Source organism: Lepeophtheirus salmonis, chromosome 3 (assembly GCF_016086655.4).
Source record: "Lepeophtheirus salmonis chromosome 3, UVic_Lsal_1.4, whole genome shotgun sequence".
Taxonomy (NCBI): Eukaryota; Metazoa; Arthropoda; class Copepoda; order Siphonostomatoida; family Caligidae; genus Lepeophtheirus; species Lepeophtheirus salmonis.
In genome coordinates, this window is record NC_052133.2 from 21112451 (window position 1) to 21140220 (window position 27770).

General features: G+C 32.5%; 3 protein-coding genes across 7 annotated transcripts in view; 1 reads left to right on the plus strand and 2 right to left on the minus strand.

Annotated features, from left to right (window-relative positions):
• LOC121114616 (peptidyl-prolyl cis-trans isomerase D) overlaps nt 1–682 on the plus strand; it is a 38727-nt gene extending 38045 nt beyond the window's left edge. For 2 of the 3 annotated variants that reach the window (XM_040708638.2, XM_040708639.2), the window contains exon 2: nt 17–682. In XM_040708638.2, the coding sequence (XP_040564572.1) occupies nt 17–561 (545 nt within the window). In that variant the 3' untranslated portion in view covers nt 562–682. The remainder of the gene's footprint in view (nt 1–16) is intronic. The other variant, XR_011779276.1, reaches the window with a different exon arrangement.
• On the minus strand, nt 578–2228 carry LOC121114613 (uncharacterized). 2 transcript variants are annotated; one of them, XM_040708636.2, is made up of 2 exons: nt 1212–2228; nt 578–1116 (listed from the first exon to the last, which is right to left on the minus strand). In XM_040708636.2, the coding sequence occupies exons 1-2, from the start codon at nt 1777–1779 to the stop codon at nt 770–772; spliced, it is 915 nt and encodes a 304-aa protein (XP_040564570.1). In that variant the 5' UTR covers nt 1780–2228; the 3' UTR covers nt 578–769. The 2 variants fall into 2 exon arrangements, with proteins under 2 accessions (XP_040564570.1, XP_040564568.1); XM_040708634.2 differs by having other exon boundaries at nt 578–1131; nt 1212–2216.
• A 10328-nt stretch (nt 2229–12556) lies between these two features.
• The window catches only part of LOC121114617 (uncharacterized), a 48417-nt gene continuing 33203 nt past the window's right edge, over nt 12557–27770 (minus strand). The window contains exons 4-12 of one of the 2 annotated variants that reach the window (XM_040708641.2): nt 23935–24078; nt 21656–21766; nt 18118–18165; nt 16943–17522; nt 15896–16041; nt 15652–15834; nt 15446–15588; nt 14549–14756; nt 12557–13262 (exon numbers count right to left, since the gene is read on the minus strand). In XM_040708641.2, the coding sequence (XP_040564575.1) occupies nt 13165–13262; nt 14549–14756; nt 15446–15588; nt 15652–15834; nt 15896–16041; nt 16943–17522; nt 18118–18165; nt 21656–21766; nt 23935–24078 (1661 nt within the window). In that variant the 3' untranslated portion in view covers nt 12557–13164. The remainder of the gene's footprint in view (nt 13263–14548; nt 14757–15445; nt 15589–15651; nt 15835–15895; nt 16042–16942; nt 17523–18117; nt 18166–21655; nt 21767–23934; nt 24079–27770) is intronic. The other variant, XM_040708642.2, reaches the window with a different exon arrangement.

Sequence of the window (27770 nt, forward strand, 5' to 3'; positions counted from 1 at the left end):
TTATTATTCATTTCAGGTATCCCAGGAAGTTATCCTGATTCACCAGGAGATTTTCAGATTGAATGGGATCTACAAAATAACTTTCCTGTTGTAATAGACGCAGTCAAAGAGATTCGTGAGAAGGGGAATCAATATTATGAAGGGGCTGATATGGAAAGAGCAATAGAAGAGTATGCGAAGTCTCTACGATACATTGATCATCTCAGAGAATCTATGGGCTCCACATCAAGAGAGGAAGAGAGTATCATTCAGGTCCATGAAGCAAAGGCATATGGGAATCTCGCTGCTGCAAATCTACGATTAAAGGCATGGAGAAGCGCTATTCGCTATTGTGAACTTGTTTTGTTTGTTCATACGGGGAATATAAAGGCTCTTTATCGCCGTGGCCTTGCTTATAAGGGTCGAAAGGATTACACTCTAGCCTTAAGGGACTTTGAAATGATTCTTGAGAAAGATCCGTCTAACACAGCAGCTCAAGTAGAGATTTGGAAAATTAAGTCTGAGATAAAGGCCTATCGAGTTGAGGAGAGGGCCATGTATCAAAGGATGTTTGAGCAATGAATCCGCTTGAAAGAAGTAGGATTGAAACAAACTATAGAATAAATATATTTGATTAAAAATATTATTGTAAACAACGGTTGAATACTAATAATCCTAATAATAAGTATTGTAATTATCATCATTATCATCGTAATTATTGGAATTGATTATATTGGTAGTAGTAGTTGTAATAGTAGGTGAAGTAGTAATCGTAGTTGTCCGTCAACGTTTAAGCATCGTTATCGTTATTTGGAGTAGAGTCCGCGACTGCCTGTGCTGCTTTGAGTATTGTATTGAAAGCAGAGTTACACTGAGTCATTACATGACAAAACATGCCAAAGAGCTGTTTTTCGTGATCCCTCGCCTCTTGTCTCCACCTTTCCATGGCTTGTTGTTCCAATCGAAAGCGCTCTTGTTCCCAGCGGAGAAAACTACTCTGCGACTTTCTCTGTTGCTCCATGAACTGCTCCATCATATCCTTATTAAAATTTTCAATGAAGCGGTATGCATTTTGAATTTCACCCTGAACTGAGCTCATGCTATTGCTGTCACATTTCCGTTTCTTGGTTTTTGGCTCTGAAAAAAAGGTATCTTTAAGAGATGGTGTTAAGACGGGTCCATAACTTCATTCCCACATGAAATAAGCAGGAACGAAGACAAAATAAACAAACCTTCATCTGCATTGTCCGTACCGTTACTGGTATCTTTCGGAGAAGAAGGACTAGAGCTAATGGGATCATCTTCAATGATGGTAGGAGTCACACTCGTGGTTCCGTAGTAGGAAATCGTTTCGTCCCCTTCCTCCAAAAGATTTTGTTTGCAAATGAATTTTTTGAGATATTTGAGATGTTTGATGCTCGCAGAGGAGATGCCTCTGCCCTGACAGTCTAATATCAACTTCTTCACTACTTTCTCGTCCTCCAAATCCAAAATGTCTAAATTAGGAACTCGATCCTTGACATATCGATACTGAGACTTGAGATTTTTCAGCTTGATCCGACATTGGTCCCATGTTTTGTTGGCGCCCTCTGAGCAGAGCCGCTGCGCCACATAGCAAAACACTTGCTTGTTCCGTTGTGCCATGAGATCCTTCATCGTGTCCTCCTCTTGCAGGATCTCCAGGAACCGGACAATCTCATGATCCGTCCAATTGGGATTGCGACAACGCTTGTCCGACACGGTCAGCACTTCAGAGCTCAGGAACTTGGAACCTAGTAAGTTGTTCATACTCGAGTTCATTGCGGGAGGTCAAATCAATCCAGGCTCAGGGACCTCACTCACAATCCATCAGGAACCTCTTTCGGCCTCCTAATGCAGATTAGAATCACAATAGCACAAAATCCTCCGCTCAAAACAATTCTTTGTTTCTCTTTCCAGGACCAAGCAATGTGTTTAAACCTCCAGGATTAGGAGACAAGAACATCCCATTTTCATCTATTTTCACGATTTTTTATTTCATAAATTTATTATATGTATATATACTACTAAATTTTTACTTCTCTCTCTCTCTTCCTTTTTTTCTCTCTCTCTCTCTCTCTTTCTTTCTTCCTTTTCTTCTTCTTAGCTTAGATGATGCGGAGCTGCTCCAGCTGCTGCAGGATGGATGAGTGTTGAGTGGGTTCGTAGTATTTAGTCCTCACTCCTAACTCTCCCTCCCTCTGCTTCTCAACACACACTCATTCTTTCTCTCTTTTAATCATCAACAAACTTTCCTACTCCTCTTAAACCCGCCTAAGCCAGCCTATTTTCTTAGTCCGATTTCTTTCTCCTTAAGCGGATTAAAATCAGGGCTACCAATTATTTATCCTACTTCATACCATTCCTATGGCTACATAATTCCGTTTTCTCCCTTTATCCCTCATCTATACTCATCCCCAACGGGTTATATTTCGAGGGAAGGTCCTATTTGATGACTCCTCATAAATATAGTAGGCTTTTTGCAGTCTTAAAATGATTAAAAATCATTTTTTTTAAATATGGCCTAAAACAGGGTAATTTTTTACTTATTGAAATGATGATATAGAAAAACGCTCAAAGGTAATCACTAATATTTGTGTAACCTGAAAGAGAGATAGCACCGACAACCCACAATAATATAATTAAATATTATCAATAAAAACCATTGATGCACTTATTTTTCTAGATATATATATAAGAAGGATTGTAGGGATCCGTGCTTATAAAAATGATAACTGGTTTATTGTGTAATAATACCATTATCTATTTGTAATGTTACTAGTACAATTAGAAAATAAAATTAACTTCTATTATTGACAATATATGTATTATTTAATGGAAAAGTTAAACTCATTTATCTACACATATGAGTCATAAAAGGCTATAATTTCTTTCTACAAATATGTGTTATAATATGTATGTCCGTGTGTGTGTGCCATTATTGGTTTTATTGTTTGTATTAAACGAAAAAACTAAATATTTTTTTAATAGTAACTTTATTGCTCTTATGTCTTTATGTTCTAACATAAATATTGAATATTCATTGAGAGGAAACATAATTATTTTAAGACTAACATAGTCACCGAGTACTTATTATGTGATGCTAGGATATTATATAAGAAAAGTTAAGATTATAATAAATATGGAGGACTATGTCGCATGATTTTTATGAAGGTACTTAGTGATACACAATTTATTCTGAACTGAAATCGTTGAAACTTAACTCGTAAAAATACATTGTTGGTTGTGTTTTTTTAATTTTCAATACCATCTATATGATATATGTTGTGTTTCAACTTAAAAACAATCTTGAACGAAAATCAAGTAATGGATGAAATTGCGGGTTTTTTTTTACTTTATATCTTATATATTCCGAGTAGGGATTTTAATTCCGGAAAATTTAAGGATAATGTATATTACAATTTATTTCCCAGAATCTAATTCAGCAATTCACAAATCCTTTGCTTGTACATTTTACATAGTTAAATCACTCAAACCAGCCACCTCCAGCTTCAACCACAGCCTCCAATCTGACCCTACCCCTGGCGCAGGCCTTGATGAAGAACTCCTTCTCTATGATGGGCACTGCCTTGAGAATGGCTACCTGTAAGGAGGGTTATGTGTACGTTTGTTGGATTCTCTTTTGCCCCACATATAGTAGTCCAACAGGTTTGGATCTGGTAAGCTAGGAGACACCATTTTCTATTCATTTTCCTTTCCTTCAGGAAGTCTGGATCAATGTTACTAGAACAAGTTTAGGCAACAAGAAAATGGCTGGACAAGCACATCAGATTTATTAATAAAATATATCTCTCTCTTTCTATTTATGGTGATGTCATTGGGACGAACCTTGGTTATTAATACTACATGAATTTAAAAAGTAAAAATTTAAATAAATTATATCATTATCATAGAAGTATATTTCTTAAGCGATATTTTAGTAAATATAATACCAAAAGTAAGTTTTAAAATTTCTGGAATTATCAAGACCCAAGGATCAAAATGATGAGCACTAATTCTGGCTTCATCCGTATTGAATTCGTTTTTTCTTCCATCAGCCAAAATCCAAGCCTTCCCTCTTGCAAGGTCTTTCGGGAATCGGTGGCATGAAATGCCTCTTGAGTTTTTATAAATAGCGTCTGCACAGACCAATTTAGTATGAATTTACCTCATTAAATTAAACATATGACAAATCTAAAATATTTAACTATATTATTTATTAACAAGTGTTACGTCTATGTCTAAATAATTTATGAAATTTAACAACATAATGTTGGGATTATATTTAGTAAAATATCCCTTCAGAAATATCGAGTAACCACAAAGTGTTACTTTTTAAATTTATGCAGTATTAATAAACAAGACTCGTACCAATGACGTCACCAGAAATAGAAAGAGATATATTTTTTAATAAATCTACTGTACATACCCAGCCATATTCTTGTTGCAAAACCTAGTTCTAGAACATTGGTCTGGAGTGCGTTTTTAGCTCTCAGAACAATCTTGAGTCTTCCTTGCGGGTGATCATGATCCCTCAGACTCATAGAAAGCCTTGCCAATATCGTAAACAGTTGATTTCGGCAGCTTCGTAAACTCAATAATCGCCTTGGGCATGCGTCCCGCAAGGAAACACACAATAATGGCGGTAAGGCGTTTGTATTCGGAGGACATCTAAGAGATTTGTTTTTCATACACAGTTTTTTTTTACATTTTATGAGCACATTTTCGTAAACATTACAACTCAGTGTTGCCAAGATATCGAGGTCTAAACTTGTTCTTTTTTAAAAAATCCCTACTCTGTAGATACGGCCCAATATTAGACACTATGACACATGTGAGACATTGTATTCAAATTTGTGGTATGATTTAGAAAACCCAAGAATTTTAGTTATTGTTTAGAACCTTTATTTGATTGAAGAGATTTATATTGGGCCCCATATAGCCCCTTTCAAATAAAAACTTTCAATTTCTAATTATGTTATTGATACCTTTAAACCAATGCAACTTTAAGTACAATTTACGGCGCCTCCAAAGGACTTTTTGAGTAATAGAGTATATAAATGAGGGCGTCCCCAGGATTATATATACACATATATATATTATTTTTTTTGGGGGGGGGGAGGCTTCGTTTTTGGATTTTTATCGAAAAAAATTCCAAAAACTAATATTTCTAGGAAAGAAAATAGAAATTATGAATAATATTTTTTTTTTGGAAAAAAAATCAAAAGCCCACAGCTGTTCACAAAAAATTAAATTTCTTGGAAAAAGTTCCAAATATTAAGTTTAAAAATTTCAAAGAATATATTTCTAATATAACTTTTTTCCAAAAAATTTATATATTATAATTTTGTATATATATAATTTGAAAAATTTAATTTTATTTAAAATTTTACATTTTTTAGTAGAAAATTTCAGATATTAAATTGTTTAGAAAAAAATTTCAAAAGCCACACTGCTCACAAAAAATTTAATTTTTGCAAAAAAAAACAGCTACAGCCCTTCCAACCCACAGCGGTTGGACGCCCCAAGAAAATTGACGATAATTCGTTGAAGAATACAAATGTAAATCACACAATTTTGAGAAATATTATTCAAACTTGCTTTTGCGTTGACAGGCCAAATATATTGTTTACCTAAAAGCAGTGGAGGAGTAGTACGTTTTTCACAGGAGTGGCCACGTGTAGATTTAAGTGTCCCGATGCAGCAAATTTTACAACTTTTTAAAAAATTAGCGCCTTGTTAAAGGAATTTCATCTCCTTGAATATGTTTTTCTCTACTTAACCCTCAAATATTTTTTGTTGCACATATGCACGAGTAAAAAAAAGCCTCATTATATATTATTCAAGAAGACAGTGTCAAATTTCAACTTTCTTAACATCTAAAACAACCCAAATGGTAAGTGTGAAGATATATTAGTATGATTTTAGATCAGCATATACGCTAAGTAACTTATTATTAAATTATAATTGGGAAAAAAAAATCCAAAATTGATTTTTTTCTCATTATATTATTTCTATGAAACGCTATACAAAAAAAAAAAAAAATACAATGTAAGTATATTATATTCCACAAAAGACCGAATATGTACCAAGTTCTGCGCACCGTTTTGATTTAATGAGGAAGAGAATGCCTTTAATTAAATAAAGAACATTTTCCTCTCCTGATGATAGCTGCAAATTATTAAAAGGAGGAGAATGACTCGACCATCTATAAAAAGTCCCTCGTTGCTCCCCACAGGATGTAAAAAGTGGGCATCTCTGCAGAAAATATAAGGTTAATTTATCACAACAATTAATTCCTAATCTGAATATTCGCAAGTATTTATTCAAATGGTATAAAATGAGACAAGAAATAATTGTTTGAAACATTCAAGAGCTAAACACAATTAACACTGCCCCATGAGTCTAGAAGCTGATAATTATGTCGGTTATTGTACTCAGTTGTTGATCATTGTTCGTCTATTGTTCTGTTTATCATTTGGTATCATATCATATATCAACATTGATCTTGACCTATAAAATAGCAGATGGGAATAGTGACTCTATTAATCCTCTTTAAATTTTCTTTATATTTATTAAGATGTACCCTACGCATATGAAAAAATTGTCAAAATCCGTACATAAAAAAGGAGTACATTATATATGTTGGTAACATTGATAAACTATGTATCTGCTGACAGAGTCAAATGAATAGTCAATGAATAGTAAAACAACTATTTTTTAAGATATTATTGGTAGGGTCTAGTTTGCGTGTTTTGTCAAAATGGGGTTGTCCTACTCAGCAGTCGGAACGATACTTCAAATTGAAAATGCAAGCAAGCCCGATTACATGATGGTCTAACCTTGTATTTCTATTAACCTATTTATTTTTTTAACCGTGCCAGGTAGATATGACGTCAAGGCGATAAATAAAAGCGCTCACTAGCTGCAAGGTGACTATATAACATTAAATGACTCTAGGCAAAGAGTGGACACTCAAAGCATGGAAGGTAGGATTTAGAAGTTCTCAATTCTGATTGGCTTAAAATTAGAAGCTGCTACATGTTCCTCCAGACATGCAGATAGATTGAACAGGGCGTCTCCTCCCTAGTGAAAACAGATGAATAGGGGCGACTACGTCACATCAATAACATCTATTATATGTCGATGTAGGTAACATAGTCTTCCTTGTCTTTTGATTGAATTGTTTATTTTTCCCTCAACCCCTCTTTCCCTAGAGCCCTTTATATAACATAATATAGTCCATTGTTTCTATTTACAAGTTCATTTATATATAAATTATAATTGTGAATAATATCAATAGTCAATAGAATATCCGATATGTGCAATAATTAGCTAAATTGTGATATTTACACGCATTTGAGGACCCAAAGACTGTTTTTAAAAAGACCAGAAAGCTTCCAAAACCAACATTCTTCCATTTTTCAGCAAATTAACTACCTACGTCAATAGATGTAGCTCTATTGTCGTCATTCGAGGGTGGGACAAAGATGACAAATGTTACTCCTTGTTCTTAACTCATTTTTTTAAAAGCCCAATAGGCATACTTTAATTTACAATTCTGACAAACAAACATTCTAACTGAATATAATTACTCATAACTGACATGAATGAATGAAAAAACAATAATAAGGAAAACGAAAATAAAAATCACAGCTTTTTTTCATTTTTTAAGAACTCCACTTCGTTAGTTGGTGGGTCATTCCACGTCAAGTGCAATTTACTATTATACTTATCTAAATAATAATCCTACTTTATTTTATTAATCAATAGAAAAAATATATATTATATAAAATAATAGTTTAAATATAGAAGAATAATACTAATATACTATAAAGGCGGATCTGCCTACTCTAGTTAATGCTCTCATTGGAAGTGATTCCATTAAGATCCCACTCTGAATTTTGGCTATGTTTGAAAACATATATTAAGACATGTTTTACCTAAATTAAAACAAAATCGATTATGCTACTTTGTAGGGGGCGTCATTTTTAAGGCCGCACCAGATCCCCAACCTTTTATTTTTGATTAAAATAGGATTATGATTGCATATAAATTATAGTTTGTGTTTTTGTGCATCTTTTGACGTAATTTTTGTTAAAATCAAGCAACTGCAAGCAGAATTATGGCCTTCTAAAGAACACCCAACTTTGAGCGGGCCTAGAACGGCCCAGATGAGTGACAGAACCCTAATATTTCACACACTTTCTTGTTTTATATAGAAAAACCAGGCTCACTAAAAATCATCAATATCGCTTATGGTCATACCGTGACCAAATATTAATTTTTAAAAATGAAGGCCAGGGGGGTGTATTAAGAATATATTTCAGATAGGGAATATTTGCCCAGTATGAATATATTTTTATATGGAAATACCCCACTAGTACTTATAATATTTGTATTTAGAAAAATATATTGCTTTGATATTTTTTTCATCCGTATAGGAGAGTTTCTTCTTCAGGTTATGTCAAATTTCCCGATGGAAGATTTTAAGTAAAGTCTCTTTTCGTCTCATCAAACGACTGACTGTGATTGAGTAAAGATAAAATCATTAGATTGAAACTGTTTATTTGTTATTCTTTAAAAAAAAAAAAAAAGTTAATAGCACAAGTCAATAAGAAAAAAAAATTACATTTCATATTTAATTAAAACATGGGATGAAAAGTTCAAAGTTGATCAAAGTTTTTCCATTCAAAATTGGCTTTGTTTAAATTATTATTCTTATCTGTTTTATGGAACAGATTCCCCATAACACTTTTTAAGCCATTGTTCAGCATGAATAGTTTCTCATCAAGAATCAGTGTAAATTTAAAACACAAAATTGTTTTTGATTCAATGTTATGAAAATAACAAAAATAGCGACAGATTTAGCACCATAACTCACAAAGAACAGATTGCCAAGAGATATTGGCAGCTATCTTTAAAAGATTAGTACTAACTCAAAATGAAGGGAATAAAAAAAAAAAAAAAAAAATAGCGCCATCTACCAGGTGTGGAATAACCCCTTTACACTTTCCATCTAGAACTTTATCAAAATGTCTTTCAGCAACCAGCTGTAATAGGGTAGGTCAATAGAATAAAAATAACTAATATGATGTCTTGACTATTCTAATCATTGATGTAGCTCCTTTGGCCGCACTGCTGGCTTTCAGCCGGCCACAAAAGGTCTTGCATCCATTGCATATGTAGTCCTCAGACATGGTATACCAGTTCTGGCTGACAGTGTCCTGGAGTTTGTTGATATTTAGGTGACGGACGGTGCAGGCCTTGGACTGAACATGCACCCAAAAATTGAAGTCCAATGGGTTGGTTTATGGTGAGTAAGGGGGCACATTTTCTTTGGCCAGAAAGGCAAGTTGTCCTCCAACCACTTCTGGGCCATTTTGAACGTGTATAGGCGCACCATCCTGCTGGAACACCATATTCATATACTGGTTCTTGTTGGAGATTCCCAACTGCTTTGCAATCCTCCTTGGTTTCTTTCCAGTGTACAAAAGTGTGCGTACAGAAATTCGATGGTGACGTGATATGGCATTTTCTCGGCTTCTATGACACTTAGGGAGATTTTTTTTGGTTGTTTATTTTTAGTATTTGACCGGAAAACTTTTACCACATTCACAAAAACCTTGATTTATGTAGCAAAAAACAAGATTAACAGAAATACAAGGTTAGACCATCATGTAGTCAGGCTTGCTAGAATTTTCAATCTGATGTACGAACTGCTCGGCAAGACAAGCAGATTTTGACAAAACAAGCAATCACTCATAGTTTATGACGTCATTATTGGTAGAATTTTCAATTTAATGTATCGTACCAACTGCTGGGCAAGAAAAAACGATTTTGACAAAACACGCAACCACTCATCTACTATGACGTCAATATTAAAAGCGTGATAGTAGTCAAACATCAGTCGTACACGCGCTATGGTATAACTTTGTCTTTCAACTAACCTTGGCAAAAACGAAGTATGACTATTTTTTTGCCCCACCCGGTATATATGAAGCACGGGCCATTTCAGCCCATGTGTTATAATCGAATATGTTGAGCTGAACATTACTTTCTAGTTAATTTTTTATTACTTGATTTGTTTTTAGAGAATTTTTGATTTGAATTTTACATTAGTATTTTTAAGTCTTTTCGAAGGCTTCACCAAACTTTTAAATAAGAAAAAAACAAAACGACAAGAATAATTTGCTGATTTACAATCATCAAATTCTAAAAAAATACAATTACAAGGTAAAAAAACCCCATATTGGAAAGGTTTTGGATAAAAAGAGAATTACCCCTTGGGATTTCAATTGAGTTTATCCCAAAAAGAATTTCATTGAAGCATAATTTACAAAAGAGTATTTGGTTTTAAAGTGTTTAGAACACACATCTATATTGAGTTGTGCTTAATTTTATTGTAGAAATAATGATTAATGGATCCATAAAGGTAATAATATATCAAACTCAATTGTTTACCTATTTATATTTGGTCATATTTTTTTCTTTTTTATAAATTATGTATAATTTATAATCAGGGAATTAAAAATTTTTTTAGTACTTAATTTCAAAAAATCATCAAAATTCACGCTTCAAAAAAATTAATCTGGCATAAAAACAGTTAAAAACCATGGCGCTATTCTTTTTTAACAAAACCCTAAAAATACGATAGTTTTTTGTTTTTTTTAATGTTCATTTAATTGGTCAAATGGATATCCACTGATTTAGTATTACAATGACTCCCTTTGACCTGAGAATTGTCCTTAAAGTCCATATACATTAAGTATATTTCCTTCTCTAGGAACGCCCGGGCACGAATCTACGCTCAATGAAATCAATCGAATAATTAATTTCTCCCATGCAAGTTGTCCATTGAATTACGTCGTTTCATCATATGATATTTTAAATTTAGACTCAATTTTCTCAGAATTAATTGGTTACATATCAAATATATGTATATATCTATCATAAACATCAAATTTTGGAAAAAATAAACTAACTTTTACATTTATTTATTTTAAAAGTTGACTCAAAACAAAAAGGGTAAAAATATATATATATATAATTCTCAAAGCCAAATTTGATACAAAAAAAGTAATTACAGGGTTGTGACTCGCTTGTCAAGTACTAATAATAAGTATGCAATCTAAAATATTTTTGTAAAGTATTATTTTGTGGATTTCTGTAATTAATTTCATTCATCTGGTTTAGCTATCCCAAAATCTTTTCTTGGTCAAAGATAATTTTTGAAATAATATTTACATTTATCCAAGTTGTTCATTTAGAATAGATCATTTGTGAATCGTACAAGTAAATGAGAACTACTCAAAATTCTACTCAGTGTCTATTTTCAAATTCAATACAAATACCCAAGCGGGGGCCCCCGTCAAGAGTGAGACCTATAGCAATTGCCCCTAAAATCGGCCTTACTCAAGTGTATAAATGTCAAGTAGGGGAAGTCTTCATTCCCATTAACTATATAAGGTGCTTCAACATAACTTTCTTTTTATACAGGGTGGTACATTGAAAACTCACTAATTCGATAAGTAATGAAGGTTGAGTGATTGAAATTAATTCATATTTCGATATATTCAAGCAATTAGTTGCAGAACAGAACAAACTTGAGTTCTCTAACTTATGTACAAGTCGAGCATCACCAGAACCACCGTCTACACCATCACAAAGTCCAGAACGGTTGAGAGGAAGAGAGGTTCTGTCAAAAAGGCTACACCGTAACCGTAGGAGTTAAAGAAAACAGCCCAGGCTAATCCCCGCAAGTACAGGAGGCCCATGCAAGATATCTCTGAGTTTCCCAGCTGACTTTCCAGAGAGCTATCAAAAATGTGGAGGGAAAGAGCCTTGTGAGGCTGCGATTTGACTCCGTTGGACTATTTTTTGTGGAGAACCGTCAAGGATAAATGTTACGCCAACCATCCAGAGACGATTGACGATTTGAAACACGAAATTGGAGTAGCCATTGCAGGTATTGAAGCTCACACAATCGAAAATGTATTGAAAAATTGGGTGGACAGAATAGGCTACTGTAAGGCCAGCGATGGCGGCCATATGAATAAAGTGGTGTTCCATTATTAACCGTAATGTTAAGGCTTTTAAATAAAAAAAAATATTGGACAATATTCATCCATTTTTTTTCCGGAATATCAAAAAGAAAAAGTTTCGTGGGCCACTCATTATACTAAAAAAACAGTACAGTTAAGGTCATTTAGTATTTGAAACATGATTATCAAATTTATATTTTACCATAAAGTTCTGTGTTCCATACGTTTTATGAAGCAAATTCAAGTACCTTCGGCAGGCCGGATGAACTTACGTCGCTGGCCATATCTGGCCCACGGGCCATAATTTGGTAACCCCTGGGTTAAATAATAAATGAATAAAACAAGATATTGTATTAATAGGAATGATGAATATATAATTATATTTTATAATGATCTTATTAACAACAAAATCCATCAGGCTTATTATATATTTAATAAATATTAATAACTAGTAATAAATATGATTTTATATAATATGTATATTTATATATGATAAAATACTTATTCAAAGGTAGTTAGCAAAGAGAGGAGTATTTATTTATGTAGTAATATATTGGTAATGGTAACCTTGAAAGCCAATCTTACAAAAAATAATACCTTTAAAAAGATTTATTAAAAGTAATTAACAAAGGTAACAAACAAGAGTCCTTGAATGACAAGGAACATAGTTGTGTATTGTAGCCATTCTACACGGAATTGTAATAATTGATTGATTGATAGTTAGAAAAAATATATGAGGGATAAACGAAAAAGTAAAATCTTTAGAGAAGTAGTTAAATATTCTTATTTTGAAAGGAAGTGAATGTTTACAAACAAAGAGGTTCCGTGACTTTTTTCTTTTCTAATGGTGGAGGAAATTATATAATTATTCTGTTCTTTCGTTAAACTTTACAGCTTTTAACAATGATTTAACATTTAAAATATAATATTATCACATAACGATACAATAAAATTTGTTATATATTACATATTATGACATGTATCTTTGTAAATAAGGAGTTTCAATAAATGAATTATGGAAGGTATCATATCCTTCCTTGGTCTCTCGCTTGTCTGTTCCTTCATTAAATATTACTCATACAAGGTAATAAAAAATAAATAAAAAAAGAAGATTAAATAGGAATTAAAATTCGTGGAAGAATAGGAGTATTGAAATGGAAAGCCATGTAATTAAAATCAAATTGTTTGACAATAAGAGAGTAGAATACCCATCACAGGACTCTGAAATAAAATAAATAGAAAATAAATTTTTTTCAAAAATTCAGAGGTGGGGAATAAGTCTTAAATTCCGTATACAAGTATTTGCTTCATTTCAAGACTAAGTCGAGTCTCAAGTTATTGCTTAAAAGTCCTAGTCAAGTATAAGTCTTTGCTTCAAGTCAAAGTTGGGGTTCAAGTCATTGTTTAAGAGTCCAAGTCAAGTACTTGACTATTTCCTTCGAGTCCCGTTTGAGCCTTCAGATTTATTTCATTTGAGCTCATTTTAATTACATAATTACTAGTGTTGAGACTCGGTCCAGCAACGAATTTTTCTTCGGTTCGGTCTTAAGTGATTTTTTCTAGACGAATTTGGACCGATTTTTCGTTCCAGACCGCAGTCTCAGACCTTAGACCGATTTTGATTCGGTCTCACTTTATGGACCTATTTTTTTCGGTCTCAATATATTATGTGAGACCTTTTTTTTCTAGATCAACTGTCATTTATTTTTTTCCAAAAAAATCTCAAAAGTACACGATCAGTTCTAGAAAAAATACTGTAATATATATATATATATAAGAGACGGTGGGATCAAAATTAATCCAATCTATCTCAATTTAAACTTCGTACAACGTCATTGTACTTGAAAAAACATATGATGTCATGTTATAAACAATTTATCTGTAAAATCGGTCTAGATCGAAATTTTCCGTAGGACCGATTATTTTTATGAGACCGGTCCAGACCGAGCTTTTTTGTTATAATATAACAGTCTCAGATCGGTCTAGGATTTGGTATACCGAAACCCAACACTAATTATTACCTTCAATAAGGAATCCATTCTCTTAAGCCCTTTCTTGTGTTCAGTATAAAATTGGAGTGACCAACCATCTTCATTTTCTGTGGACATATCCTCTTTTTATATAATGTCCGTAGAATTTTTTATAAATTCATGAAATGCCCAGTTTTATGAAGGACAAATTGCATACAAAATGTAAAAGATCGACATAAATTGAAAATGTATCTTAAAACAGACACAAAACCAAAACATTTTCTTTAAAAAACTAGATAAGTATATTTTAAAAAAAAAACCAGAAAAACCAGAATCAATAATACGTAAAGCTATTAATTTCAAAATACATTACTTTTTTGGAAATTAAATTATAATGATTCTAGTATAAAATAGCAATTGAGTCCAAGTCGTCTAGTCACAAGTCTTTAACATGTGGACTTAAGTCCTATTCGAGCTTCAAGTCCCTAACTATGTCACAATTTCATAAAGTTTCAGACATAAAGAAATAGAACTCACCAAGCTTCGTGGAATTGAAACGATATTTCCCTTCAGATCCAGGACGAATGTTCCTTAGACAACCTGAAGTATCCACTGTCCAAGAGTAGGATTGATTGTAGAAGAAGTAAATAAAGCAGACGCGATGAGGTTGAAATGTGGAGGTTTCAGGATCCTTTGCTGGCCTAGCAATCATGAATCCATAAGTGACGTTTTCAGGGATCTCCTCCTATAAACATTGAAAATTGAGAGAGAGATATATATCCTATATGTGCCTATATATTAGTGCTGAATGTCATGTCCTTTGATAAAGACACCTCAGAGGCAGTTATAAAAATTGTAAACCCCCCAGAACCTGAGTTATTTTTGACATGTTTATAGGCTATATATGGGCTTATATCAGATTATCTTCCTCCAAAATTATATAACAGAAAGGAAACTTCAACAAAGATGATACATTTCAATATTTATTAATTAATTAAAAAGTACACATTGCTGTCTGACTCCAACTTTCTCATTGCACTCTACAAAATGCCCATCATTACTGATAATTTTCTACGAAACTATTTATCAAGTAGTTTTGGGTTGAGTTTACAGTCTGGCATTTTTTTATGCGAGTACAAATTAGAAAGGATCATTATTCTTGAACGATAATTTTAATCAATGGATTTACTTTACTCATTGGTTGAACATTTAAGACGTTTGTAAAATATAATATTTAAAATCATTCGTCAAATATTTTATGAATTATAAAGTTAGAGAATATTTTTGTTCATTACTAACCATAACGCTCATTTAAAACTATAGTATAATTTTTTTATTAATAAGTCGGCTATAAGGCCCCTAATTATAACCGCCAACAAGCCTACTTTTATCATGTCAATTTTCAGCATTATTATATATTATTCAGTAGCTCACTTCTTCTGAAGAATCGGAATATTCATTGTAGTAGGGGATTGAGTTGAAGGTGGAGAAAGTTAATCTATTATCGAGGGCAGGTTGGTTTTGGGGAAGCTTTTTGAAAGGGATTTCTGACTCCCATCCTCCTAGGCAGTGATGAACTGTGATACGAAACACGAATAAGGATTATTTTATAACATTTATAATAACGCTCCGAAATTTACCCGAATCCTTAAATATTCCTTCACACTCTTGAATAAACTCAATGACTTCCAAGCCCTTACATTTGACGTTCACCTCTTTGAATCCGTGAACACGTCCACAAGGATTTGTCATTCGACCCCAATTTAGTTCTGTGACATTATGGAATCCGTCAGCGATGCAGGGACTGATGGGCGCTTCGTCTCCTAAAAAGGAAGATAATTTTTGTGAGTCATTACGTTATAAAATATAAGAAGGTTAACTTACGTATAAGGGTTCGAAAGGACATCTTCTCATCCTCAAAGTTTAAGAGGGAACACGCATCAGTTTCAAATTTACTGGAAACACCTTCTTGAAGTTCCACAATATGATCACTTCGTCGATAGAGTTTGAGACATTTGAAGCTGGACACACTGGAGAAAAATAAAGAAAATTTCAAATTTCACTCACTACATTGGTAGATTCGTATGTATTTATGGATAAATGGTCAGCATATATTCGGGGACAACATTATATTATGTAGGTATATGCAGCTTATAATTTGCATATTTGATGCACCATTAAGTTTGGTTAGTTAAATAGTTGTATTTTTTTGGCTTTAGGTTGTAATTTAAATTACGTAATATCAACAACCTATGGTCAAAAAAATAATAGGGAAGTCTTTCAAGTATGGGGTTGCCAGTCCTTATTTACTCGGTCTAGTCCAGCCCAGTCTTAGGAGCGGTTCTTAAGACCCTGGGACTGTCAGTAATAGTTACATATAATCATAAAGTTGAGTGACGTAATCAAGGATCAAACTTTATAAGTTTTAGGACTGATATACAGGACTGAAATGGACGGGACTCCAGTCTTAAGTCCTGAATAAGGACCGATGCAACTATAATTTCAAGACAGAGAAAAAAATGTTTAAATGATCGTTTTAAGAGTGTATATTAATAACTTTATATCAAGGATGAAATATGTAGACTCATTTTTTTTTTCTTGACTAATATTTGTAATATAAAAATAATATTTCCCTCTAAAATTGAGGTTACAGATAATATTTGTGTTCATCAATATTTTTAAATCGAAAAATCAGTTATTTTATATTTCAAATGATCAAAGCTTTATCCTTGATAGTAAGGAATATTGAGTCGTTGTTCAGTCATAAATAAGTTTCATCAACGACAGTAGGATTCTTTACGTTAACATTTCTTTTCCTTAGAATTTAACAATTTCTTAATATAAATTAAAAACCCTAGGAATTAATATTTGGTCTCTGTCTATTTCCTTAGAAAATGAATTAATTAATGACCAAGTGTTTTATATAATTACCATTCAGCTGTGACTTTAGATATCAATTTGATAATTTCTTCATCCTCTTCAATGATAGTATGACACTCCATGACGGATAATAAATGCGACGTTTGTGTATGATACGAATAATTGGAGGCCCAAATCTTCCTTCCATCGTCCGTAAATTCATATTTATAGGTGTATTGAAGATTATAGACTTCCCCAAGAGAGGAGGCCCAATAGGGAAAGATACAGGGGTCTTCATCCGGATCCCTCATCAAATTGGGAACCTTTGGAGCTGGAGTAAGAACCATGGACTTTTGAACCCCTACTTGACCTTCCATAAGATCCATACATGTAGAATCCCTGGATTGCATCACCTTGAAACCATGGATCTCATCCTCTTGTTCGTAATTGACTGGACTTATTTCCTCAGGGTCTCCATCGTCGAAATAAGAGCGTACTTGTCGCCGGTCTCCTTTATATGGGTGATAGGTAAAGCATCGAATTTGATCCAGGAGGGAAGGGGTTGTGTAAGGACCATTAAGGGTTCCAATGATGTAATTTGTGGAAGATCCGGAGTTAGAGTGCCAAAATCCTTTACATGTGAGTGTGAATACTTAAAAGAAAAAGGATTGGTGTCTCATTAATTAATTACATCAATACTGTTACATGAGTGCATGATTTGCACTCGTGTAAAATGCTAAATGAATTATTGAAAGACAGACAGGGCTTCATATTATGTGCAAACATATATTTGGATTACACGGAGAAGGAGGAGAGAACATCCAGATCTACAATGTATACAAGGGGTTCATGCAAAGTGTGGTCCGCAGTACAAGGCAGGGATTGTGACTTTTTTCTTTATTTGCTTGACTAAAGGATTATACTAATGTGATATGTAAAGGGATCATGAGTCGTTAATCAGGGCCTCAAATCCTAATATCCGGCATACAATAATTAATTAATCATCCCTTGAAAACTTTTTTCAGAGAGTCAAAATGAAAGAAAAGAGTAAATAATTAATGAATAAAACAAATTTGTAGAGATGAGTTTTCTATGCTCAAATTGAATACCTTGATTGAGGCCTTGTATATGGTACATTATGCATATACATTTAATTAAGTGATTTTTGTATAAATTATATGAAAAAACAAACAAAAAAACATAAATATAACTTCTTTAAACATGGTATGAAGATGAATTTAAGTTACCTGGATCGCCTCTCTTTTGATTTACCACTTGATAAATAAGTAGACTCTCTGTAAAAAGCAAGAAGTAGAAACACTAAAAATGTATAATTCAAACTCTGCTACTAGTAAAATTCTACAGCATACTACTTGCAATCATACACATTAATCAAAAATAAATACTACGTCAAAATCGTTCAGACGAGTATAACTTAAAACAATAAGACTACAACTTAATTCAATGAGAGTCTAAGGATAACATAAGAATTATGGCTAAAATGCTCAGAATTATAGCTAAAACAAAGTAGTCTAAAAGCACGATTCTTAGTACTAGAAATTAAGCCCTGGAAATCTTTTAGATCGTTCTCGACACATCTAGGTGTAACTGATACATATGAAATGGTTTTTTTAATTTTAGAACATGGTTGATACATTGATGAGTCGATTCAATCATTCGATTTTAGGTAGTTTTAAATTAATTTGGAATTGGGCAAAGTAGCGGGTTATTATAGATACAGCTTAAAATCGAATTTAAAAAAATAATATCTACTTAACAATATTCCCCAAGATTTTTAAAGTTTTTAATTATTTAACCATTGGAAATTAATACATGGATTGGAATAAATCTAACATAGACAATATATAGGCACATTCCTTGACGATCTTTAAAAAAAAAGAAGAAATATATGTCTTGATGACGTTTTTTTTAAAGATAAAAAAGTCATATCCATAGTTCATAATACAATACATCAGATTGGAAATTCTAGCAAGCCTGATTATATAATGGTATAACCTTGTATTTCTAATAACCTTGGGTTGGACCATCATGTAATCGGGCTTGCTATAATTTTCAATCTGATGTATTGTACCGACTTCTGGGCAAAACAGGCAGATTTTGACAAAACACGCAATCCCTCATAGTCTATGACGTCACTATTGCTAGAATTTCCAATTTAATGAATTGTACAGACTACTAGGGAAAACAGATTTGCAGAAAACACGCAACCACTCATTTACTATGACGTCAGTATTAAAAGTGGGGTGGAAGTCAAATATATGTCGTATACGCGTTATGGTATATCCTTGTATTTCTATTAACCTAGTGCAGCAATAATATTTGAGTTCCGGGTTGCCTCCATGCGGCCCTCCTCTGTCCCTTACCTCTGGAATTTACAGTTTAAGGCGTGTGGGAGAAAAATGTCTGTTACACTTCTTTTTCAAATTTAAATAAGCTCCGAATTGCTCTATATATTGCTCTGTTATTGCTTGCAATTGAGGACATAATGATTTAAAAATATCGTATTTAAAATTATCACAACCTGTTTTTGAGTTGTCATTTCTTGATTTCTTAAAAATCAACCCAATCCCAAATTATTCATGCTGCTGCACGTTTTGGGTCCTCATTCTTTATCAACAAATTCATTTGGTATTTCTAAAAGGTCAATAGCACCTAATAATTGCGCTGTGGCTCCTTATTTGAGTTGAGACTCACTCGACTTTTTTTCCTTATTTCAACCTTCTTAATCAATATTTTACTTTTTTACTTTTTTTTGTCTGCCTACAAATATATGTTATTTTAGAAGATCCATTTAGGGACTAAATCAAAACTCTATCGTATTGACTTATTTTGTTCTCTATTTTTTTTTTGCAAAGCTTTATTGTAATTTCATATGATTCTTTTCCTTTGCATTTTCGCAAGCAACCACGCAAATCATATCAAGTGTCGGATTTCCCCTCTCCTTGTATGTAAATGCAAATAGTATAAATTACGTCTGTTCCAGTCTTTTTTCATCAATACCTCTGAAATAGCCCAGACAACATTATTCCTAGTTTATTTTATAAAGAAACATTTTCATACTTATATTCCTGGCAATTACATGATTAACATCAATATTTACAATAGATTTTGTGGTTGTCAGCTGTATAAAAAGTGATGGCCGTTGAAGTATATGGTCGGAAATTTTGGGCACGAGGAGAAGGAGGGAACAACACGTACGGTATTACTGAATGGAGACCCATTTCAACAACAGCTGTCTCCCATATGAATTTTTTGGTGGGGGTGGGGGTGGGGGAGAAAATGAATCACTTCTTTAGCAGGAGAGCCCAGAGGGAGTGGGCTGTAGGGGTTCCCTTTCCCAAAGGAATTTTTCCTTTTTACTTAAAACTTGAATTTTTTTTTTTTGTGAATAACTAAGAATTTTTGAAATTTGTTTCTAAAAAATATAATTTTTTGTGAAAAACTGTGGCTTTTATAAACTTTTTTTAAAAGAGCTTTAAAATTTGAATTTTTGACAAAATAATTTAATATTTGAGGGTTAATTTTTGAAATTTTTTCCAAAAAAATTAATTTTCAAGTTTTTTCCCATAATAATGAATTTTCTGTGAAAATCTATGGTTTTTTGGTTTTTTTTTCAAAAAAAATTATTTTTTTGTGAATAACCAAGGATTTTTGAAATCTATTTTCTTTTAAATTTAACTTTTTTGTGAAAAGTTCTGGATTTTAGAAGTTTAAAAAAAAAAAAATATTTGAATTGTTTTTCTAAAAATATTTAACATTTAAAGTTTAATTATTTAATTTTTTTTCGAGAAAAATTAATTTTTCAAGTTTTTTTTTCTAAATAATTAATTTTCTTTAAAAATCTATGGCTTTTCTTTTTTTTTCCAAAAAAGTTTAAACTTTTGTGAATTTATTTTCAAAAAAATTAAATTTTCTTTTATTTATTTTTCAAAAAAAAATAATGCAAAAATCAAGCCAACAAAAATATATTTATATATAATCCTCTAGAAGCCCCTGCATAGAGAGGAGAACCTTCAACATTTAAAATTGCATGAGTGCAGGGAATGTATTGTAAAATTAAATTTAAAGATATCATAAATTATTTTCATTATGCATTTTAAAAAATACACCAAATGTATAAGGAAATTCACCATTCAGGGAGATATGTAAACACTACAACGATCCATTAAAGAATGAAAAAAATAATAACGATTGCACCAACCGTTTCTTTTTTTCTAATCTCAAAACGGTTATTTTTTTCAACATTTACCAACTACAGTAAAATAATACATCCTAGATGGAAATCATTTCCTAGCTACCAATTTATTTTGGATCTTTTTTCTCTCTATCTTTTTGAGTGAGAAAAGATTGCAAAATACAATAAAAATAACGACGTGTAAACTTAACAAAGTTTATCTCACTAACATAAAAATATACATTCTACTTGGTTATCAGCTTTCGAATACTGTTATGGTAATGGAATTGATTGAACAAAGTCTTGTTAACTTGTGAACAATTACCAACCATTTTTGAATAAATAATAATTCCATTGTTTGGAAGAATTGGATAGTTAAAAATCACTGATTCTGGGACTTTTTCTGTTACTTTTTGAAGGAGGAAAGATAGCGAGTTACAATAAATGACATGTTAGAAGGATCCACTAAAATCCTGACTTTGATTCGTCAAAACTAATTTCCAAATGGTTTAATATATTTATGTAAATATTTCAAAATACAAAAACAGTTTCAAGTCATACATTTAAATCAAATTATGAGGAAAAGTTACCTTCTTTGCCAGAGCTGAGATCATTTGAGCACTGCGTAAATTTGAACAAAACTTTGGACGGCACCATACATTGGTCCAATCGTGATAGTGGGAGCTCACAAAATAACCCATCTAAAAAAAATCCATAGATTTGAAATTAATATAGGTATGGAGGATTTAAAAATATAAAAAATAAAAAAGTTTTTGAGATGTATATAAATGTTAAAACATGTTATGCGTGGGTTACTTCAATTTGTGGGCATTACAATGTATACATCTAGGGAACATACACTCATTCATGAGTATTTAAAAATAAATTACATTGCAATTTATTTAATTAGAATAATGCTCCAGGCAAAAATAGGTGAAAATTGTATTAAAATACAATTTCTAATGATACATTGTTTGAGGTTGGATCAGATTGCACAATGATCAAAACATCAACAACTGTTTATATTAATTTGTCAGTTGTTTTTATGCTGTTAATAATTCATTAATATTATTTGAATTATAATGTACTTAATTGAGTAAATTGGCCTACGGTTAGATCCCAGGGAAGTTATTTTGGGATTTTGAAATTTAAAGGAGTTTAATCCATAGATTCATAAATGATCCTAAATCTTTCCTATGTTAAAATGTGAAATCATGATTTAATTTTCATTTTGTATAGGTGGCACGTTGGGTACTATTTTTTTTGTCCATGGACATCATTAGTAAAAATTGTTAATTTTTTTATATCTTAAATGAATCTTCAACTTGTAACCAACTATTCATATAATGAATTATACATAATTAATTGTCTCTCTGTCCCAAAATGTTCAAATCCGTATCCGTATTGATTGAAAAACTATTTGAAAAGAAGTTATTTTTTCTCTCAAACACCTTTAAATCCCTTTAAAGTTTGAATGAAATAAGCACGAATGATCTATAATAAACAATTATTTTTTGGGGAAAAAAAAACATGGTCAATTTCTTGATTTTGGTTCAAGATTGTTTTTATACTGACGCTCTACACATCTAGTAAACACTACAACCCCACTCTAGAATGGTAATTTATAAGGAATACACCATTCATATAAATAAGCAAAAATCATTTTATTTTTCATTCTCATTCCTATGAAGTTGATACCAAAAAACGGAAGAAAAAGTTGACTTAATGCGGATTTTTAACTTCATTTTTCTTTTATACAAAGTATTTTATGCAAAAAAAAAATTGTATTAGAGAACACATTGACTATTAGTGAATTTTATTATATCTGGTATCTGGATTTGACTGTACATAGATTTGAACATTATGACAATTTGAGATCAATCAATTCATTATTTCCAGAGATATGAGCATCTAAAGTTAACAGAATAAAATATATTTTCCTACAACAAAGGCACGGAAATTTCACAAGACCCTCACTTCAACATCAACAACTGGCTCATTCTTTTAAATTCAATTATGTTCAAAATCTGAGATTTGTGGTGAATTTTGGTGATGAAATACTCATAAAGGAAACGTGGACATGTTATTAGTGTTGTGTCGGTCTTAATTTCGGACTGAACACTCCAGTTCCCTTCAATTTAGTCTCAGTTAAGTTCAGTCCTAAAAACTTATAGATTTTGGTCCTTTATGACGTTACTCAATTCTATTCAGTTCTAATACTGACAGTCGTAAGGACCGAATATCTTAAGGACTGATACGATCAGTCCTAAGACTGGAATTGACTTGACCGAATAAATAAGGACTGACACAACAGCGCATAATATGATAAATACCATCATTTTTTATAATTAATTTTATGTATTTCTCAGTAGCTGTGAAACCTTGAGAAATATAGGGATGAAATCTGAATAATCCTGGAGAAAAATACTAATTTTTACCAGATATATGTAATTTTGGGGGTTTTTATTTCTTTATTTTGAGAAGGAGAGGTTGAGATATTTAATGAATCTTGCTATAAACAATATTAGTCATTAATTTAAGTTTATCATATCAACGATTAGAACCCTAATAATAATGTTCTGAACGTGGAACTCAATTTTTTTTTCGTTAAAATGTGAGAATCTTTAGTAATAGAAGATATTCTCTCGGTCGTCCTTGACTCCTTCATTTAATAGTTTGTACCTCCTCAACCTTCGTCAATACACAACAACCTACAACTGTTGGGGTATTTGTGGTAAATAGCAAGATATCACTTATAATGAAGTTATCATTCTGGGTTTTTTAAATATTAATTTCACTTTTTAGAGGAAAGGTTTTAGAGAGTCAATGAAGATCACTATGTGGTTAAAGATTCACGGAAAAACATTACCCTCATCGTATGAAAAGGTGTAGGAATCGTTGAATGGACAACTTATATCTTCTCCAGTCATTTTAACTGAAGTTTGAAGGGGGATGTCTTCTGTAATATCATCACAAGGATCCCAATCCTCATTCAGAGCCTGCTTACACGTTCCTGGAAGAAGAAAATAAAATACATAATAATAGTAAATTTGTACATACATACATAAATATTCGTGGGTCATTTATTTTACATAAACATATTATTGTAAAAGGCATGATGTTTCAATTTTGAATCATTGTTCAACATTTTATATTTTATACTAATCATCATTTTATATTTGATTACTTCATCAGTTTTAAGTATATTTTATTGTGAGATGAAGCTGAAAATAAAATATTCTATGAATTTGTACATGAGCGCAGTTCAAAGACATTCATGTGATTCATACAATATACTGGGTGTGAATTAAAAAATGACACACTTTTTTTTAGAGGTATGATGAATCGCAAACAATATAAGTATATATTCAGCTGCTTTTGTAATGCATTTACAAAAAAATATATTAACACATTTTTGAGATGATGAACGATTCCCGCAATCAGGATTTGGCATGCTTCAAGTCAATAACAACGTGTGCGGAATTTTAAGGATTATTAAAAGTATACTGGCACACTGTACAGTGTCGGGAATCAAATTAAAATCATTGGACGAGAATATACCAAAATCTTCGGAAATATTGTTCCACTCCTTTTCATCTGTAGCAACTTGACCCCACAGCGTAGTCGAGAGGCAAAATGTCAGTTGATGAACATTTGATGTGACATTTCTCATTTCCAGAATTCTGCCAAGTTTTTGTTGGAACAATTTTGGACCAATAAGCGTTGGGTCTGAGGGTAGGAATCTTGCTGCCTTATGAATAGTTCTTGTCGAGTCAGGGTTTAATTACATTCTTCATGCCGTTCAGGTACGCATATATGTTGATTTCAGGCCTTTTTCAAACCAATGAGGATTTATTCGCCTGTCATCGTATTTTTTTGTGCCCAATACTACCAGCCTTCCTGTTAAAGTCCTCCCCACACTCCTTAAGCTTCTTGTCAATCAGTAGCAGGAAATGATTTGACAAATAAATCTAGCTGAGAGTTGTGTGTGTAGAAGATGTGACCCTCTCTGTTTCTTGGACTCCATCTTAAACTAAGTTGTCGACAGAAAAATTATAGATGAATCAAAATTGGCAAGTTTAAGCTACACAATACGCTGGTACCATATCAAAAAGATGTGTTAAATTAAAAACTATTTAGAAATAAGTAATCAAAGTGGTGTACCTGTTTTGCTTCTACACTGTACATCGATCAAAAGTATATGTTATGAGAGGAGAGGACCTTGACCCCTGCTGCTAAAATCATCCATAATTTTTGAATGACTGCTCAAACACTTTTGGAATCCATCTTGATCAGATCTCTAACCCAATGATTACAGCATATGGGCGAGTATTGAGGGCAGGGTCAGTATTAAAGACGCACCAAATTAGAGTGTTCTTCAGGAACGAATAAATGAGTTAAGGACAAAAATTGAGAGAAATGATTTTATCAAGGTCTGCTTGTGACCTAAAGGGCTATTGCAAGCCCTTTATTAAGAGATAATGGGTGGAAACTTGAAACTTACAGTTGTATAACTAAATAACAAAAAATATGATTTTTATGGAATCAAGAAAAAACAATAATATATTTAGTTAAATTTTTCATTCGAAATGTTTTCCTTCACAAGTAATAAGAGCCTCATCACGCTCTTGAAAATGAGGTTGTGTCCATGGCGTACATACTGTCATAACCGCAGCTCAGTAAGAGTCTAAATTTGAATGACAGGAGCGGCAGATATTCGACTCCAAGACACCCCAAACTGCAAAGTACAGTAGTTTGGGGTTAGGGCTGGAGTAAGATCAAACGGATGTAGCCTATAATTGTCGCTACTCAAGTTTTGGTTCTTCTAGGCTATATGGGACTGAATGCGACTGTAATTGATTTATTGATGTCGTAAGCTTTTCGGGTGGGGATGCTAACTGCCTCCGCAGCCTTCTCTGAACTGTCACCGGTGCAGCTGATATTGGTTCTCCGACAATGTTACCACTAAAGACATGAGATAGAAACAAAACTGATTTATTTTTGTTTCAAACCTTACAATTCAAAATAATGGGGATCAAATTGTAATTAAATTCTACTGCAAGTTTTGGGTCCTCACTCTGTAAGGCCTTCATATTGAATAAAATACGAGTTTAATATTCTTTGTACGATATTATGTCAAAATATCAATTGTTGAGTAATGAATGCAAAAAAGTTTCATCCATCTAAAGTGCGTCAGAATTAAGTAAACGCCTTGTATTTTGAATACGTATCTTCAATTCCTAATATTTGCTTTTTGAATAAGGCTACTCTAATGAACTTCTTTATTCCTATTTAATTATTAAAATATTTGCCTAAATACTCGTGCATAAGTTAATATCAGCATATATTTTATGAGTCATTATTACTTTGAAATAAACAAGAAAAATGCGGTTTTGTTTGAATACTTTTGCATCTAGTAGCGTTTAGAAGGAGTAGTATAAATATATGTAATAAATGATTTAACCCTCTGCTTGAATCATTCACATTATTTTATACTTAGTCATTCAAAAATCTACCAAGTGATTCATTAAGTTGGTATCTTTTGATTAAGAGATATATCGTGGCCAGGAGAAAAAAATACAGCAAGCCGATATTTTTACCTCACATGAATCAACTATTAGGTATAATTATTCATATTTGACAATTACGGAGTGGCCCATTGAAATATGAACACTTACTAATTCAAAAATAAATGAAAGTAGAGCAATTCCAATTAATTCATCTACCGATATATTAAAGCATAAACAAATAGTTACAAAACAAAACAAACTTGATCTTTTTAGCTTACGTATAAGTCGAGAAAATGAAACTTGCACTGTATCTACGAATTTTCATTCGTATACAGTTGGGCGCCAACAGGAAACACCGTCTACGCTGTCACCAAGTCCGAAATGTAGAAGAGGAAGAAGTGTTCTTTTTAAAATGACAAATTGTTCCCGGAGGAGTTAAAGAAAACAGCCCAGGCCAATCCCCTCATGTATCTGAGTGCCCAATCAAAAGATATCGGGATTTCATACTGTCCAAAGAGCAATCAAGAGAGTGGGTGAGGGTGGAGAGGCCACTTTTGACACTAGCCATGAAAGAAACCCATCTCCTTCGTAGCAAGACTCTTTTGTACTCTTTTTTGATACTTTTGGCCCGCTATAGCCCTGATCTCAACCACCTTTACAACACTTGTTACTCCTTCGGCTTCTTTATTCATGCTGATTCAAAATAACACTGAGAACAATAAAAAACAACCAAGGTTGTGGCGGGTTCAGAGTTTCTATGAGTCCCGGTACCAGGACCTCTTGGTGGACAATTTCCAGAGCCAGGGAACTACTTTCTTCTTGACTGTGTTAAGGTAGTCGTCAGTTTTAAGGCGATATCCGGTGGGGAACCAGATGGGTTTGGACTCGGTCTAAGAACGAATTTTGTATCCCGTTCGGTCCTAAGTCACTTTTTCTAGACAGATTTTTCGGTCCGGAACGTGATCTCATACTGTAAACCCAAATTAAATCGTTTTCAAATAGTAGACAGATTTTCTGGTATCAATCTATGGACCGATTTTTTCCCTTCTCCACCTGATTTATGACCTGTATAAATATGATTTATGCTACTTATTAATCATCACATGACGTTATTCCAGGTCGATGTCCCCAGTTTTGAAGCACAATTGACATTTTCAACAATTCATCTGCATGTAGAATCCGTCTAGATTGAATT

What these genes read in the sequence shown, in the direction of transcription:
- LOC121114613 (XM_040708634.2), bottom strand. Translation starts at nt 1,779, where the DNA reads ATGAACTCGAGTATGAACAACTTACTAGGTTCCAAGTTCCTGAGCTCT. An exon ending in TACGGACAATGCAGATGAAG is followed by an intron (nt 1,132 to 1,211) that starts GTTTGTTTATTT and finishes CATCTCTTAAAG; the next exon opens with ATACCTTTTTTTCAGAGCCA.